The sequence below is a fragment of the Cyrtonyx montezumae genome, unplaced genomic scaffold (assembly GCF_038088225.1).
Source record: "Cyrtonyx montezumae isolate F1298 unplaced genomic scaffold, pur_monq_1.0 scaffold_8, whole genome shotgun sequence".
Lineage (NCBI taxonomy): Eukaryota > Metazoa > Chordata > Aves > Galliformes > Odontophoridae > Cyrtonyx > Cyrtonyx montezumae.
This window is the reverse complement of record NW_027072089.1, coordinates 67,893,325-67,911,228: the sequence shown is the minus strand read 5'-3', so window position 1 is coordinate 67,911,228 and position 17,904 is coordinate 67,893,325. Positions and strand designations below refer to the sequence as shown.

Below are 17,904 nucleotides of genomic sequence, written 5' to 3'. Positions count from 1 at the left end.
TGGGACCAATAGAAACAAGCCCTCTTCCATAGAAGGAAGTGATTTATGAATATAATTGTTAAAAGCTTTGAAAGAATGATGTTCCCAGCATTCTGGGAAGGGTGAGTTGTAGATCTGTTTACCTTGGACCTTCCCCAAGTTGCACTTAGAACTTTATCAGCTGAAAAATGTGCTGCTCTTTAAAAGCAAGACAGTTGCCGGTAAACTGTGGATGTGTCTAGCTCAGAACTTGTTAAGTGTTCATGCTGCACAGAGATTTTCTGGGTTTTCAAGGTGAGTATTGTTATCCTCAACCTCACTCAAGTGGCAAGGAGGAGCCAGCAATTACAGTGGAAGAATGAGCCTATCCTCTCATCTCTACAAAGGATATGCATCTGCTGTGTACCAGGGCAGCCCTGACACTACTGGAAAAAGCTGAAGTGTTGCCTCAGGGCATGGATCAGTATCTGTCTCTGCCCCTTAAGGCCATCATGCCTGGTAGCACAGCTCAGTCACGGGAAGTCTAGCAGCTTTGTAGGGTTATGCAGGCATCTGACATTAGTTGTGAGTGCTGGGTGCTTGGACCAGGAGTACTTTCTTGAGAAAGAGTGAGTATGCAAGGCATTTGGAGCACTCTACTGTTATTTCCAGAGATTGAGGAGCAGTCTTGGGAGAAGAGGTTGGAGTCCATGGTTGAACAGGTTTGGCATTTCTGAAGTTAAAAGGAGAATCTCAGAATGAAAGCTCTATTGCAAACGAGGTCAGATGGTGGAAGGATAAGCAGTCAAACTTTGCATTGGCTTTGAACAGTGTCTTAGCATAGGAAGCAAAGTGTTTATGAAGCATAGTTTATGGGCCACAGAGGGTGTGTACAGCAAGGACTCTCCTGCATCACTTCTCTCTGCTGCTTTTGAAGCTGCCTGATGTTTTTGTGTGCAGCAGCTAGGCTGCTTGCAGCCCCTCCTGTGGCCTCTTCTCCTTCAGATCAGCTCTGAGCTTGCTCTCACCAGCATTTGGTTGCTCCATGAGCATAGCGCTTCTGAAACTCTTTTATTAGAGGCTGTGGTGATGTGATCTGTGCAAGCTCTGGGGTGCTATGGCAAAGAACGCTCTTCTAAGAGGCCTGTGACATTTGTGATGGCAAGTGCAAAACAGAAATATGGCTCTTTGTCAGCTGGATTTGTATGAGGAGGGAGGCCACCACCAGGAGCATGCAGCATTGTTGCCATGGTGAGTCCGAGGGAAGAGCTTTCTGCAGTAGACCTGTCCTGTGCCTGCCAGGAGGATGTCACACTTAAGCAGCAATAATCAGACAGGACTGTCCTTGCTGCAAGCACTTTCAGTGACTGGTGTTTGCTTTTGGTATTCGGTGAAGGGCACAGGGCAAATACAGCACAGAGCCACTTGTTTCCAGGCACGGAGCTAGTTGCTCCTGGGATCTGTGCTGGCACTTCCCAGCAGTGGGGAAAATCCTGGATTTCGTTCTGTTGTGATATAGTACAGGAAAAGCTGTGGGAAGTGAGAGATACTATTGAGCTTCTGGACAAATATTGTCTTCTTCTTTCCTGCCTTCCTTTGTATTCCTGCCTGCTACTTTCTTGACTGAATGGTGGCAGCCACGACTTATAAGCAACCAAGAACAGTGGTTGTTAGAGCATAATCTTTATTCAGGTATGTCTTGTGTTAGTGGGATAGGAACAGTGTTTGCTCTGGAGTTATCCATCTTCTATGATAAACTAGAGTCCTTTCTGAACAAAGTGGGATGCAGATGTGCTATTGGATGGAAAGCAAGAGGATCCATGCTGCTGCTTGCTGCTTCACACCTGCTGCTCTTGGCCCTGTTGTGTTCTGTCCTGGAGGTCAAGCGATAGCTGAGGGGAACATTTACAGGCCAAGTGGGTGTTCCTTTTCATGTCACTAAGCTAACTGGCTTTCTTGCAACAAGCAATGAGGATCGAGTCAGAGTCAAAGGGAAAGGCAAGAGAGGGAGGGAGAAGCAAAACTTCACTTCTGCTGCCCCATATAGTAACTGGCCTTCCAAAATTATTTCCACTGTCTTTTTGTGTGTGTGTATGTGTCAGCACTCATTTGTTGATTGCAAAGCATTTGGATGGCTCTGACAGCCTCTTTCTCTCTTTGTTTGACTTGCACAAGCAAAGCATGGCTATACAATTACAACTGTTTGTTGTCTGATTGCCACCCAAGTGCATGGCTTCCACCCACTTTCAGTACCAGGCCCATGCCTCATTTGCCCCTAGTTTGGAGTTTCCCTTTTTGTTAAAAAAAACCTGCTGCACTCTCAAACCATTTGAACTTCCACCCTGTTGGTAAGCAGAAGTCAGGCACTATGGAGTTGGTGCTGGAGTGCCGTGCCAGCTGGCATCACGTTGCTGCTGTCCTTGCTTCTACCCTGCTGTTACCTCTGCTGCCAGCACAGCACCTTGCCTTGCTTCAGGACTGGTTGCTGCTCTGCAAGCAGGAGGCTGTGTCTTACCAGCATGGCAGCTGACAGCCTGTGGGAGCCATAAATGCTCAAGATGTGCAAGTCAATTTTCTTCAATTTCAATTTTTACAGCAAGGTCAAAGAGTGTTGCATGGAGGTCTTGACGCTTTCAGTATTTCACTTGCTGTGTGTTTAGTTGTTTTTGTAAATGCTGATCCAGCTTAGTCTTCCTTTTGATTTCCAAATTTTTGCCATGTCTCTTAGCTCCTTTATCCTTTCCGGGAGTGTAGGGCTGCAGGAATATAGGGCTACAATGAATGCATCACTTGATCCTAAGTACATTATTTTCACAGCACTGCAGATTTTTCTGTTCATAGGTAATAAAGCATTGGGTATGTTTGGTATTTTTGGGATTGTCATTATTTCGATCTGAAGTTTTTTGTTTTTTTTTAACACTGCAAAGCAATTTTCTAGTACTTGGAAAATTGTCTGTGTGGAGAAAGCAGATATCTGAATCAATGAAATAGTGATTTTTTTTCCCTCATCTTTTAAGAGTAATTAAGCTTATTTGGTAGTAATATTGAGCCATCACAAATTTTTGTTTCCAAAGGTGAATCCTTAATCATTTTAACCATAACCTTCTAACATTTTGTCATGGGGGTTGTTATTATTTATGATGTTGTATTTTTGAAAATAATGAAGATAATATCTACAACACATTTGTAGTTGTACAACACATTTACAACAGCATGTAGCAAACAGCCCCTTGGAAAGTTTTTGGATTTAGTCATTCAAAATCACTGAAGCTGTATATTATTCAAATGTACTGAAAAGAATCTGTGAAATCAGCGCAGAATTCTTATGTTGAAATAGGACTACATAAAAATGTTGTGGAAATCCTATTTTATTGTCATGATGAATCCCATGTGGTGGGCTTAGTTCACAGAAGGTATTTCTACAGTTGCAAGGCTAGCAAATGTAGTGGTGACTCTGGAAATGAAACCTGAAGCTTTTAGCCTTGCACGTCAACAGTGGCAGATTTCACAGAGCAGTTGATAACCCAGTTATCCTACTATCTCATTCTTTCTTAGTGTGTGTTGGTATTGTTTCTTGTCATGGAATTGGAATTTAGTTAGCCACAAGCATGATGCATCATTCCGTGGACTTTGAACTTAATATAAAATGAATTTTAAAGTAATGAGGGGAAAAAAGGAATATTTTCTTATATGTAGTTAGATGTCTTCAGACTTTTACAGCGAGCATCACTGAGTACATTGGTATAGTTTCTCTTTGCTTTCAGAGCAATATCAGACTAGCAGTGGTAACCATGTTTCCCATAATGCAAACTTTTCACCTGGAATTAACAAGGGAGCTTCAGTTTCTGAAGTATTTTTGCCTTATTTGTGACTTAAGGTCTTTCCTTTTCAGCTAGGAAGGAGTGACAGGAAAAAATTAACAGCTTTTATTTGCCCCACTTTCATTAAACCTTTTGCCTGTTAAACTGTTTCTTTATTATTTTCAGTCCTGAAGTACCTTGCTTAAGTTATAAATAGGATGTGATGCTTGCTATATTGTGTTCTTTTTTTTCTGGCTGGGAGACAGGTTGGCTTGGTTTGGTTTGTCTTCTGTTTTGTCACAAGTTGATGTGATATACACTGGCATACTGTGATGCCACAGCTGCAGATTGAGAGTCATGCTGGTAAATCACACAGCATGAAGTTCTGGCTATAGGACAGTGTTTTCAGGGAGATTAAAAAGAAAAATTATTCCTGCCACTGCATTTCTATTAGTTTGGTAATGTTGTGTTAATAGACCTGTATTCCTAACTGACATCCACTTGATAACATTGGTTTGGGAGAGAGAATTACAGGAGGCAAACAGGGAACAAATCTTCACTACAAAGTAAATTGAGCACAAAATACCATAGTGATCTGCATAGTGAGTAACAAATCACCTCAAAGCAATGGAAACCCGTAAACTCATTTCATTTGACAGATCCTGAGCGTTTAGTAAAGCACTATCTGTGTTTATATTCTTGTATATTTGTTTTTGCCCTGCTTGTCTTCCAGGTAGGCTATGTGGCATCCTGTCTGAAAAGGATGTGTGTGTTTTGGTTTTGTTTTTTTTTTGCTTGGTTGTTTTTTTTTCTCTCATATTTACAATTTGGAGGAAGAATTATGAAAGACATTGCTTTTAATTCCAGTGTTATCCTGTGCTCCTGTAGAGCAAGGGCAATGGGAGAGGAAGGGAAGTGGTGGAAGATGTAAACTGTGCAAATTCATCTTTGTGATATGTCAGCATTATCTTCCTCACAGTGGAGAATCTTTCCTCCAAGTAAGGTGTTTATAGCTTGAAGTTACGCAGCCTGTGGTTATGAGGAATCATACCCATCTGAAGGTAGCCCAGATTTCACCATTGCTCAAAATAGAGATTTGTTAACATTGTCAGCATTCACAGCCTCCTTCCTTTGTCTCATAGACAGAGTACCTCCAGAGATTCGTAGTGTGTCATATTTTCTAATTCTTTTTTTTCAATAGCAGAATGATTTAAAATGTCTGAACAACTTGCAGATGTTCCTTAACTTTTATTAGCTGATAAAGTAGAATCATGAATATAAAACTTTGGCCTTTGAATCTCACCTGCTGCTACTGAGAAAATACAGTGGCCACTTTCTGTCAGAAACTGTCTGCGTTTATCATCTGTTTACTCTGTAGATGTGTAATCAAGCCTTAAAATACCTCAGACTACTAAATTTCAGTGATAGAGGACTTTATTTATTTCAGTGTTTTTTAGTAATATAAAATTGTCCTTTGTTAAATAAGAAGCTATTCAAACACTTCTCATAAATCTCCTTGTAAATCTTCACCGAATGAGAATGATGCTGTGCCTGAAGTAACTACTCAAAGTCTTTAAGAGGACTAATGCTTTTGTTAAATATTTGTTCTTTGTGCAGCATTGTGTTTATAGGCATTCTTTGAAAATTTGTCAGCCTATTATTTAATTAAAGCTATATATGTATATAAATGTAGATTAAGACTGCTTACTTCTCAGTAGTTTGCATGCAGGCGTGCAGTTTCTGCAAGTAGTACAAGATATTAGTTTTCACTCTTAGTAAGTTCAGCAACTTTCAACATATCAATTGCAGATCTTACTGTGTTTTTAGTATGTGATAACTACATGGACTAACACTGTAATACTGCTGTAGTTAATTTACTAATAAAATAACCATATTCCAGAGCGGAAAATGTAATTAAAATAGCTGAAACTTGGCAATGTATCCTAAAGAACATTGTCTAATGTTTTTAGAATTTTGGATTGTAGCATACTAAACAGGGAGAAGTCAAAATCCGAAGGAGAAAATGGAAGGCTTCCCCATGCTGAAAACTTTTCATCTGTGATTATTTAATTTTTTTATTATTCACTTAGTTTTTCATTTTGTGATAATGATTTTGATTTTGTCTTTCTGTTTTATGTTGGCTGACTGGAAAGTAAACTAACAAAGGGATTTCAAAAGAAGGTGGATTTGGAGCAGAAATTTAGTTGCTGTAGGCTTGTCTACACTCAGTAGTATTGGTTGTGTGTTTTTACTTTTGATCAGACTTTATAATGGTTATCATCATTATATCCCTTGGGCACAAAGTGAAAGAAACTTACGTTGAGAGGCGTTACTTTCAGATTGACCTGTGTGTATTTATTTCCATGGAAACTACAACAGATACAAAGAGCAGTATGACTACTCAATAGAGCAAATTCCCAGTTACAAAACAGTTTTTCAGTGTAGTTACCACCATTGGCTATGCGTTTTCACCAGCCATGAGCAAGAGCCTGCATGCTTTGCTGGTTAAAGAAAAAAAAACACAACTGCACCAGAGGAAGTGACCCATTGTTTCACAAGTGCTGTTATGGCATCGTTGGAAAGAAGATGCTGCTCTCATAGTCCAGCTTTCATTGACCCAAATTGAAGGACTACATCTTGGACTTTTTCTTCCATGGGGAATTCACATGTCGCCATGCCATGCACTGCCATTTTGATTCCAGCTCGCAGTGGTGGCACTATGTCTTGTCACCAGCAATGAAGCGATTCAGGAAATTGTCACCTTCAACCTTGTCTTGGTTCAGTAGGTCCTGACAAACTTGCATATGGTGTTCTTTCTGTTCCTGTGTGTGTGATTTTGTGACCATCTGCTGCCAACTGTGATGTTCCGGTGTTGCCACCATTGTTTCCAAAGCTTTGAAGCCAATATTCAGTTCTGTGCAGTTTCCTGGTCATAATCCACTGACTAACTCTGATGAGCTGTTTGAAATAATCATCATTTTGTGATGTGACAGTTGTGCATGGCTTCCCAGAATGTGGCTTTTCTTCCTGTCACCACTGCTGACGTGTACCACCCATTGTCTCACTGTGCTCACATCCACTGTTTGGTCTCTCAAAACATTCAGCAAGCATTGAAAGATGTCATGGATGCACTTATTTATTTTTCCACATAGAGGAATGCCACACCTTTGCTTCATGTGCACTCCCATGTTCTACTCTGTTTTGTCAGACTGCCCCTCCCCTGCCATCTGTCACTTGAAAACAAAATGTAACAGAATATTGGTGGGAAGGTTCAGCCTCTCCTGCCGTGCCACCAACATCCACCTCTGATGTTAGGGACCAACATAGTGAAATAGGAGGAGCAGCTCTCATAGTATGAAAGATTGAAGCAATGTGTATGTTTGCACTAGGTTGAATTCCATCTGGAATGAATTTTAATATCTCAGAGGCTGAAAGGTCAATTGCTTTCAAGGGCATTTGTAGTTGGTACTTTCTCCATTTAAATGCTCTTGTAACAAATGAATTAAACTGCGTGTTCTCCCTGGACTCAGTGATGCAACTCAGAGGCAAGAGGCGACCTGTAACTTTTAAACCTGATAAAGACAATTGGAGGAAAGTATATAAAGTTTGCAAAGTCTGTGCCTTCTGTGAGTGTGGTTCTAAGGTTTGTAATGCAGATCACTAAGATAAAAAATTTGTTAGTATTGAAGTTCACTGAATTACTTGTCTACCTGTTTCTTCAGTAGCATTTGTCAGTGGGGCACTTAGCCTTTTAGATGTCTTTATTCTTAAGGTATGTGTCTGTTGTTATTACAAACTAATAGAAATGGGTGACTTCAGATCATTAGCTAGTTGCATGTGTGAAACTGTAAACAAAATGATTGCTAGTAAAGAAATGTTTAGTCTAAGTTGTTAAGTAAGAAAATCATTCCATATCCTAAGAGTAAGGTAGTAAGTGTGTGTCTTCCTCCGGTGGAATTGTTCATTGAAGAAGAAACATATTGAAAGTACAAAAGGGAAGCAAAAATACAACATGAGAATGCAAACTGTTGTGGGACAACATAGACAAAAGGAACCTTCAAAGTGACCAGATACTGGTTGCTCTGTAAATAGAGACATAGGTCAGGAGGAAAGGAAGTAGGGTTTGGTGGGGTTTTTTGTTTTGTTTTGTTTTTTTTTTTGTTTTGTTTTGTTTTTGTAATGCAGAATCAGTGAAGGGATGTTGACTTCCTAAGCAAAGGAACACTCAGCTTTATAGAAATTAACATCAGATCTAAAAAACATTCTTAGAAAATTGAAATGAAAGGATATGTAAATGCAGGTGCCATCTTCAGTCTCCAAAGGCTATTTTATTTCTGCATTGGAACAGGATTTAAGTATGACCATATGGAAAGCACTAGTGATGTTTCCTTGGATTCTGTGAAGCAAGACGTTGTTCCCCCACAAAACAGCAGTGTGTACTTGGCAGCTGACAGTAATGGAAATGGTCCCTTTGATTATGTTAGAATAGTACTGAATATTTCCCAAGAATTACAGTGTAGTGGTTGAACTTTCGCTTAGGGTTTTGAAGCTGGGACAGGAGAGTATGAGCAACTCAAGTCTCCTGTGATGCCTACTGGAGGAATGATACCACAGTAACTCAAATTCTGCCTTCTTACCATGTAATTGGAAATATCTACTTCTAATAATAATTAGAATACATGCTTGTAATATGCTAATTACAAGTAGGTGTGATAGCCAAGTATAGCCAGGACCTGAGAGAGAACTGTAATGCATTTGTGGGTGGGAAAGAGGCCTTTTTCTGTACTGCCCTGTTTCCCCTTTGCTTGCATTTCCATTGTACTATGTGTTATGTTCCCCTAGAAGGAGTTAACTGGTACATCAGAATCTAGCTGTTTTCCATGCTCTGGCTATTGAAAGCACCAAGCTGAGTGCATGGGAACTGACTGGAGGAAAGGAGTTTGCAACTCTATTGACATACACAGAATGCAAGCATCTGGAGAAGGTTGAAGCTGTGAGAAAGAGTGTAACTAGAAACAGCTTGAGAGAGAGAGAAGACATGGAAGCAATAAAGGGAAAGAGGCTTCTCCAGTTGGTTATGTCAGTGGAAGTCCTAAAAAGTGGTTGTACTGAGACTGAGAGCAAAGGCTGGACGTATGGAGAAGACACCATCTTATGAGGATGCAAGGGAAAGACTTGCCTACAAATTCTTCTCAAATTTCTCTTCTGTAAGAAGATCAGAACTCAGAAGAACTCAGGAAATTGAATAGAATGGAATTTGGAAACTGGAGTTTTGGTTGCAAGATCAGCAACTAAACAGGGCAACACACTGAAGCGAGAGTGAATACTGTGGAAAGCAAAATGAGAAGAAAATTGGAATAAATTTGACTGTCTTTCCTGATTTGACTAATAAGAAATTACATAGCAAAGTTCCCAAGCTCAGAAGACTTCCTTGGTGTTAAACCTACATTGAAGCTTTATACCCTGTATTCCTTGAGTGCTTTTTTGGTCTTCTCTCATATTTAAAGTTTGAAACATTTGCTTTCGTAATTCTCTTAGAGGATATGATAGCGTCATTTTTTAACAACCTTAGAGGTTGTTGCTAATATCAACTGTAGTATCTTTCATCTTTCCCCCAACCCTTTATTTTTCTTAAATCCTAAATTTTGAATGTGGAAAAATATCATTTTGTTTAGCAATTAAAAAGAAAAAGAAATAACGTGTGTATTGGCATCCATCTTGAACAGTATTAAACATGACTGCTTGAGTCTGGGATTGCTGTTTTGCTACTGGTTTCCTCAGAATTCTCAGTTAACATTTAGAGCCAGAAAGTGTATATGTCCTTCAAACCTGACAAATGAAGTTTTCTAATCTATAGAGAATGCACTGTGCTGTTTGTATGGTGTATTACATGCGAAAGTATCAACTTCATAAATCTGTATTTTCCACACAGAAAAAAACACTGCATTTTTATCATTTATAAACTCATGGACATACATTGAAAAATAGGGATGTTTTGCTGGGGTCTTTTTTTTTTTTTTTAAGAAATTCAGCTTCAGGGGAGGATGAGTACAGGAACTGGATCTCTAATGTAGGAAGAATAATCTACAGGGTACTCTTCCCAATTCAAGCAGTAGCATCAACCAAGTAATTTTTAGTAAGCAGTTATAGGAAGATAGATTTCATAAATGAGTTTATCTATTCTGAGGTTTTGATCCTATATGTGTTAACTGAGCGTAATTCCTTCTGACCTTTGAGAAGTCTGAACTTCTTAGCAGCTCTTATGTGAATTTGATCTCCCCAAGATACTTAGGTGTGGTACAGTAGTATCCCTGCCTAAATCAGTACTTTCTTGATTTTGGAGTTCGTTTGTTTTACTAGAGATGTCATATGTTTGAAAATAAGATACATAATCTGAAAGTGAATTCTAAGTTGAGTATTTCATTACGTGCTCATGAGTGCATTTAGAGATGCACCTACGTTTTCAGTGTTATTGTAGCATGAAAGTCACTATTTTTGATCTAAGCAAAAACCATAGGAAATGATATAGGCTGGCTTTTGTAGAGTCGTAGAATGGTGAAGGGGGCGTTCACAACCTCACTGGGCAACCTGTTCCAGTGTCTCACCACCCTCACAATAAAGAATTTCTTCCTAATATTTAATCTAAATCTACCCTCTTCCAGTTTAAAGCTATTTCCGCTTGTTCTGTTGCTGCTACCCTTCTAAGTGTCCTCAGCTTTTCTGTAGGCCCCCTTCAGGTACTGGAAGGGCACTGTAAGGTCTCCTCGGAGTCTTCTGCAGACAGAAAAACCCCAACTCTCTCAGCCTGTCCTCATTAAGGAGCCTCTCCAGCTCTCTGATCATCTTCGTGACACTCCTCTGCACCTGCTCCAGCAGCTCCATGTCCTTCTTATATTGGGGGCCCCCTAGAACTGGATTCTATACTCCAGGTGAGGTCTTGAGAATAGAGCAGAATAGAGGGATAGACTCACCTCCCTCAACCTACTGGTCACACTTCTGTTGATGCAACCTAGGATACAGTTGTACTTGCATCCCAGAAGGCCAGCTTGGCTCATGTTGAGTTTTTCATCAACTAACACCCCCAAATCCTTCTCCTCAGGACTACTTTCAAGCCATTCTTTTCCCAGCCTGCATCTGTACTTGGATTACCCTGATCCAGGTACAGGATTTTATGCTTGTTGAACTTCCTGAGGTTGACATAGGCCCACCTCCTAATCCTGTCCAGATCTGTATGCTATTTCTTCCCTCTAGCTTGTCAGCTGCACCACTTAGCTTGATGTCATCTGCAATCTTGCTGAGGCTAGCAATGATGTTAAACGGGACTGGTCCCAGCACCAATCTCAAGTAACATCACTAGTCACTGGTCTCTCCTTTGACACTGAGCCATTGACCACAACTCTGTGCATGCAACTCTCCAGCCAATTCCTTATCCAGTGAGTGATCCATAAATGATATCCATTTTTCAAGCACAGTTTGCTTGAAATGCCATCATCAAACTCAAAGCAGAATGAGTTGAGGATCCCCTACCCCAGCAACTCTAGTTTAAAGTCCTCCTAACTAAATTGGAAAGCTTGTTGCCTAAGATGGTCTTCTTATCTAAATCCCATCCTCTCTCAAAAGATCAGATTTCTCAAAGCTCGATCCATTACCTAAGTAGCTGAAGCCCTTTATTTGACATCGTCCACTGAATTTCTGTTGAAGTTTTAGGAAAATGTTGGCTGCAGTCACTGTTTAAACAAAGCTTTCATGTATAATTATGTAGAAAGAAGAACTAAACAAAGAAAAATAAGGTTTTGAGACATTGTTTCTTTGTTTTCAATTCTCAGTTTTGCAACTATTGAAGACTGAAAGTTTCCCTTTAAAGTGATGTTTGCGGAGAGGGAGATGTTCACAAAATTAGGCTCATCTCCTCAGTCTGGTAGCAATGCCTTGTTTTATCATCAGATGTCCATAGAGACAGGATAGGCCCAGGTAGGCTCAGGTCAGCATCATGATATTTGGCCATGTTACTGTTTTGAGTCGGCCAGGTTCCAGGAAAGTTGGCCTGAGGGCTGGCATGTTTCTCCTGCAGCACGTCTGCTGCCACAGCTCCCTTCTTTCTTAATCTTCCTTTGCTGGATCAAAGCCCTGATCCTTGTCCAGGTAGCATGACAAGCCTACCTGTGTACCATGGTAGCTGTATGGCTACTGCTGTGTCAGGCTTGGATTTGTAAGAAGTCAAATCCAAAAGTTAGAGGAACAGGTAAATGTCTTTGTTTTAAAAGCATGCAAAAAAATTGCTTTATTATCTTTAGATGTGTCTGGTACATGAACACTTTATGGTCTGCTCAGCGTGCCCTGTGATTTAATGTTGCCTGGTGAAGCAAATGGATTTCTGATGGTTATTGTTTAATAGGCATAATAACTATGTCTTTGCTGTTTAAATAGCTAAATCAAAGAGAGTTCTCAGCACTATGTTTAATAGGCTTATTGTCAATCAGTAAATCTAGCTGCTGAAAGAATTTAACTTAAGCAATGGTAATGGCTTGGTAGAAGGTGGCTTTGCTTCAGCTTTGCTTGAAATTATTCATGTAAAAATGTCTAAGTTTAACCATTTTACAGTCCATGAAAATAAGTCTACTGCAGTTAAATGTAGAAGTTACTCTGAAATGAGTGGGGCTTTTTGTGTGTTTTTGCTTTTTGTTGTTTGGTTTGTTGGTTTGAGTGTTTTTTGTTATTTTTAAAAATTATTTGGTCTAACATTGGGCAAACAAGCTGAGAAATGAATGTTTAGTTAAGTCATAGACTTGTTTCATTTTTCATTCTAACTCTTAGCTCTGTGCTCCTTGTGATAAAATTCAAAAGAAAGTAAGAGTCTTTTTGGAAGGTAAATTCAGAAATAAATCAGTTATTCAAAGAGCACATAGGTGTTAGAGTGACAGTTTCAGTTCACGTAAATACCTATTTTGATAACAAGGCAAAGGGGAAAATGGAAATAAAAGTTTTCAAAGAGTTTAAAAACAAGCATGTTTTCCATTGATCTGCCTTGCGAATGAAGTAGGTTTCTTTGCAAAATATTCCATTGTATGTTACAGTGTAGTTGCTATTTTTAGCACTATTAGCATTGTAGGATTTTTATGCAGTTCCCCCTGTGATGTGTCAACAGCTAGCGGGATGTTCTGCATGCTGGCAGTACTTAAAAGTAAGCTATATCAGTGTAAAACTCCATTTTTGCTCTCTCACTTAAATTTTTTCCAGAATGTTTTCTAACTTGCGTTTTCACTCTTTTTTTTCTCATAAGGCACCAAATGTTGGGTCTGAATTATTGGTATTTTCTGTTAAAAGGCAATGGTTTTTATTGTGTCTTCATAACACTGAATTTAGCATGGTTTGTGCATGAGATGTTCCAGTATGCTAATATTGTTCTTGCATTTTAACTTATGCAGATTTACAGAAAGGTCTATATGTATCTTATTACTCATTTCACGAGGAATTATTTACTAACAATTGAAAGCAGTACTTTTAAAATATTGATGAAAATTTATGCCAAGATAATTCCACTTTTCTGTACTTCTAACCATGTTGTAGGATAATACTTGTTACTGTAGAGTGATATTTTTCAGAATCAGGAAAAGTGGGAATGAGGCGGAATTTAATACAAATTTGAAATGTTTATAAGTTCTGACAACTGCTAGCTCAGAGAAAAATGCAGTAATTGTATTTTAAGTTCAATGTATTTCATTTGTTGATGCTTCAAGATAAAATGCTTTAAGTCCCTTTCATGGATTTTTAATATACGAAAAATATTTAATATCCCGAAGTGTCAAAGTATATGATAATTAAACTGGGATTTTTTTTAATGAAAATCTGTCATGTGACTATGCAATTTTACCTACAGTTTTGGGTATGAATTTGACTCATCAAAAAATAGTCCTGAACCCAGGCCCATTCCATCTTGCAAATGTGTTCTAGTGGTATTGGGTCAGGGGGAAATGGGAGCCATGAAGAATTTCCTTACCTCTTTGTAAGCAGTCCAGGGCAGCTTTTAATTTGTATTTCAGGCCAAAGATTGTGTGGGTGTTGCTTCTCTAGCCCTTACAGTGTGAATCCAATTGCCTTTATATGAACTTTGGTGCAACAGTATTGTGTATTTAATAAGGATCTCAAAGGCGATTGTATTCCTATTACACTGGGCCATAACAGAAAGCTAATGTGCTATGAGGAGGATTAGTAAGGTTTTTTAGTTGAAAAGGCGTTAAATCAGTTTAACTCTGTAAGTAAGCTGATTAGAACTGATAATACAATAATCTTTAACTTGGGGTAAAGCCCCTATTGGTGTGCATTAAGATATCTGTATGGACTCTTTGTATTTGTCTCTCCTTCAGACTCAGTTAGCAGTAGCAGTCCCACAAGTCTTGTGTACTGTGAAATACAGTCAGCAGCAGGTATCTGGTTTTACCTGTTCCACAGATACCAGAAATATCAACTCCAGCTGACTATGAAATATGTCAAAATATGGCTATTTCCTCTGCCAAGGGACAGCATATCCCAGCTTGGTTTCCTGAGCCTGATTTGACATTCTTCCTGTTCATCTCTTGAAGAGCTGCAAAAGTCACTTGATGGTGTTTGTAAATCCTAGTTTGACTAGTTTGATGCTTTTTTCTGTGTTTTTTTGTCTCTGGTTAGTGCAAGTAATACCTTAAGTGAAAAGCATTGCTACAGTCTGTTTAGTTGAAGTAAAGAGCTCCTAGTCTAGATGTGGAATGACATTTAGAAACTCATTTGACAGTTACTTACTTCAGTGGTTTTGAAAATGACGATGTTCTTTGTTTGTTTTGTTTTTTTCTCATTCTTTTTGAACCCCTGTTTTATATGTGTGTGTTTTTTTTTTCCTCTGCCTAGACCTGGTTAACCATTTCTGTGAACAGGTCCTCAATTTTTTACTTTGTCCCTACTTTCCTGTCGTAGCCCCATCTTCCCCTGGTGTCGACTCCGTACCCTTACAGCGCACAGGCAGTCAACACGGCACACAGAACGCAACCGCGACCTTCCAGAGGGCCAGCTATGCTGCAGGCCCGGCCTCCAATTACGCAGACCCCTACCGACAGCTGCAGTATTGTCCTTCTGTTGAATCACCATACAGCAAATCTGGGCCAGCCATCCCACCTGAGGGGACCTTGGCTAGGTCACCTTCCATTGATAGCATTCAGAAAGATCCCAGGTGGGTGAAACCTTAATTGTCTACTATTTCTTGCTCATGCAGAGGTTTGAAATTGCAGTTTGCTTTGTGTATTTCTGCTGTTGAATATCAGCGACAAAACCCCGCAACCTGAAACCTGACGGTAAGTATAGAATTTCTTGTATAACACTTTTATTCTGATGCTTTGCTTTGAACAGGCTCTCATGAGCTTTTCTTTAAAATGAAACAATAGATGGGGTCTTTGATACCTATGTTTAGCCTACTTGCAGTAGTGCCATCGCTCAAAATCTTCTGGAAAGTAATTTTCTCTGAAATGGAAGTGGTGGTACGACTTCTGATTCTAACTGTTGTGAACTGAACTGTCAAGGGTCTGCTTGGGCAGGAGTTGTGAGAGTTGTTGGGTTTTTTGCAGTTAATATTCACAGAAAGATATTCTGGCATCAGGCAATGAAACTGAGCGATGTGAAACAGCCTGTGGTCAGGTTTGTGCTTCACCCTGTGTGTTATGCAGCCGGTACGTGATAGTAGAATGTATGTGCTACAGCTTTCTATAAATGGTTTTTACAGTGCATGCTCTTTCAGTACCTCTTACAACTTAGTATTGCTGTCGGGTGTGACCAATACGATATAGTCATGTATCTAGGGAAGACACAAGAGGTAAATTTTATAGCTATCCATATGCCTAGCAGACACAGAAATTGGTTAGTTTTCTGGCATATGCTTTGACTTCCACGATAACAGTAGTGGAAATGCTGACTGTGGTCATTGATGCACTTGTTTTCTTTAATTTCTGTTGGAAAAAAAAAACAGGTATTTTTGGTAACTGAAGTTTAAACCCATCAAAAACATTAATTTATACTTTTTTTTCTTTGGCAGATGATATGAACTACGTATTTACTTGTTACGTGTAATACATAAATGAACTCAAAAATTTGCAACCTCCTCCCTCCCCACATTGTTAGAAATGTTTAAGTAAATATTTGTAAATACTTTTCTTGCAGCATTAGAAACCCGGAATTCACAATCTGATTTCTCTGCTTGTTTAGCATGATGTAAGTTCTCCCTAACCAGGTACCCAATAGCAGCTAAATTTTATGGGACATCAGAAAAATATTGGTAACCAGAGGGGAAAGAGTCTTTTTTATTAAAAACTTGACGTTTTGATATGTTTGTATTTCGGAATATAAAAGCTAGCGGAATTGAAAAAGCTTTCCTTTTGTGGATGTCTCATTTTCAAACTTAGAAAATTGCTTGAGGAGTGCAGTGAAAAAATGACTGTACTCCATATGAAATATTCTTAGGAGATGCATGATGATACTGAAGGCACTCTTACTGACATTCAGGAAACACGTATTTGCAGTATCTCTACAGGTGCTAGATATTACGTCTGTGTGAAATAAAAGGTCATCTCTGTTGAGTTGCTCTGCTATTGCTTTGAAACTGATGTTCAGTTACCATCTATGGAACGTGCTTATAGAAGATTTTTCTCTTGCAGACTGTTCATTTAGCTGTGTTTTCATTCTCATACTGTGAATAGTTGTGCATTCATGAGTATTGATTTCTGTAGGTAAAGTAGCAGCATATAGACATCCAGGTTAAATTGAACTTCATAAACTCTTAGAGGCAGTCATTAAATGCTGTTTTGCTATGATCACTCCTAAATGGACTCAGGCTTTTCACTTCTCTAAAAGAGGGTTGCATTATATAAATTGTGGTTCATGGATCAAATGAATGAAATTGTATGGTGCCCATTACTTAATGATGCTGCCCTTACTTGTTGGCAAAGAGTACTTCTTATAAAGCAGTTTCAGGAGAACCACTGATAACGTTGTTGTGCCTTAGTCTGTAGCAGCTGTACTCCACCTTGGCAGTCTGGTTTTTAAGACTATTTTTGGACCGTAACTATCGTTGATCATTCAGATATTGGAAAGACTTTGAAAAATTGTAAGGAGTTTGGAGGACAGAAAAACAGGGGTTAGGAGATGGTTCTGTAGTCTATCCATAGAAATCAACTTCATGTTAATGACAGGTTTGGAAAGGAGGGAACAGAAAACTTTACAAGTGCTTGAAGAATTTTTAGGGAAAGAATTTATGTAGGCTAGCACATAGGAGATAAATGGAATGGCTTTACTATTAAACTAGAACGTGTTTCAAATATAAGGAAAATTTTCAATAGTACCAAGTTTCTTTATATTCCTTAAAGGATTATCATTTATATCTTAAATAGCAAAAAAGAATCTTGTTGTCCAGTAGATGGACTTGAACAACTGATAAATCTTGAGCTTCTTTACAGAGCTATTGCTGCTTTTGTGATTTGTTTGGTTGCTTTTGTTGTTTTTTTTTTTTAATGACTTACATGAGTGGTTGCAGAGAGTGGCAGGCGTAATTTTCAGACACAGTCAACCTTTCCACCAGAGGTCCTAATGAAGGTTCACTGGCAGAGCCAACTGGAAGACAAAAACAAATTAATTGCAGGCTTTTGAATAGCATTTGCTATATGTCAATCAGTTCAAAATGGAAATTAGATGCCCAGAAGAGAATGTACTTATCCTAATAAGCTATTAGAGTTTCTAAAACTGAATGTTATTTTCTGGACACTTGAGTTTAGATGGGATTTCCATGTGAAGCCCAGAAAAAATGTTTGGCAGTCACTGAAGAAATTGACAACTTTTTCCACTGTTTTCATCATATAGTTTCAACTGTGAATACTACGGTTTTACATACATGTTGTGAGCTGACATTTGGTAAATTAAAATTTAACTCAACATCTGTTCTTCATCATTCAGCTGTCATAAAATATTTTTTCATTATCTTAAAGATTAACACAAAAACTATTTCTAAAAAGCATCAGAGTATCAGGTTTGAGGTGACAAATATTTTTTAACTTCATCAGACTGCTAACTGGTATGGACTGGTATAGTGAAAATGGTGAAAACTACATGTATATATGCTGGCAGAGAGTCTGAT

The 17,904-nt window shown here is 38.8% G+C and overlaps 1 protein-coding gene across 6 annotated transcripts in view; it reads left to right on the top strand.

Moving 5' to 3' along the window:
• CTNND2 (catenin delta 2) overlaps positions 1 to 17,904 on the top strand; it is a 619,666-nt gene that overhangs the window by 365,362 nt on the left and 236,400 nt on the right. For all 6 annotated transcript variants that reach the window (XM_065752045.1, XM_065752047.1, XM_065752046.1 and 3 more), the window contains one exon: positions 14,706 to 14,958. In XM_065752045.1, coding sequence (XP_065608117.1) covers positions 14,706 to 14,958 — 253 coding nt within the window. The remainder of the gene's footprint in view (positions 1 to 14,705; positions 14,959 to 17,904) is intronic.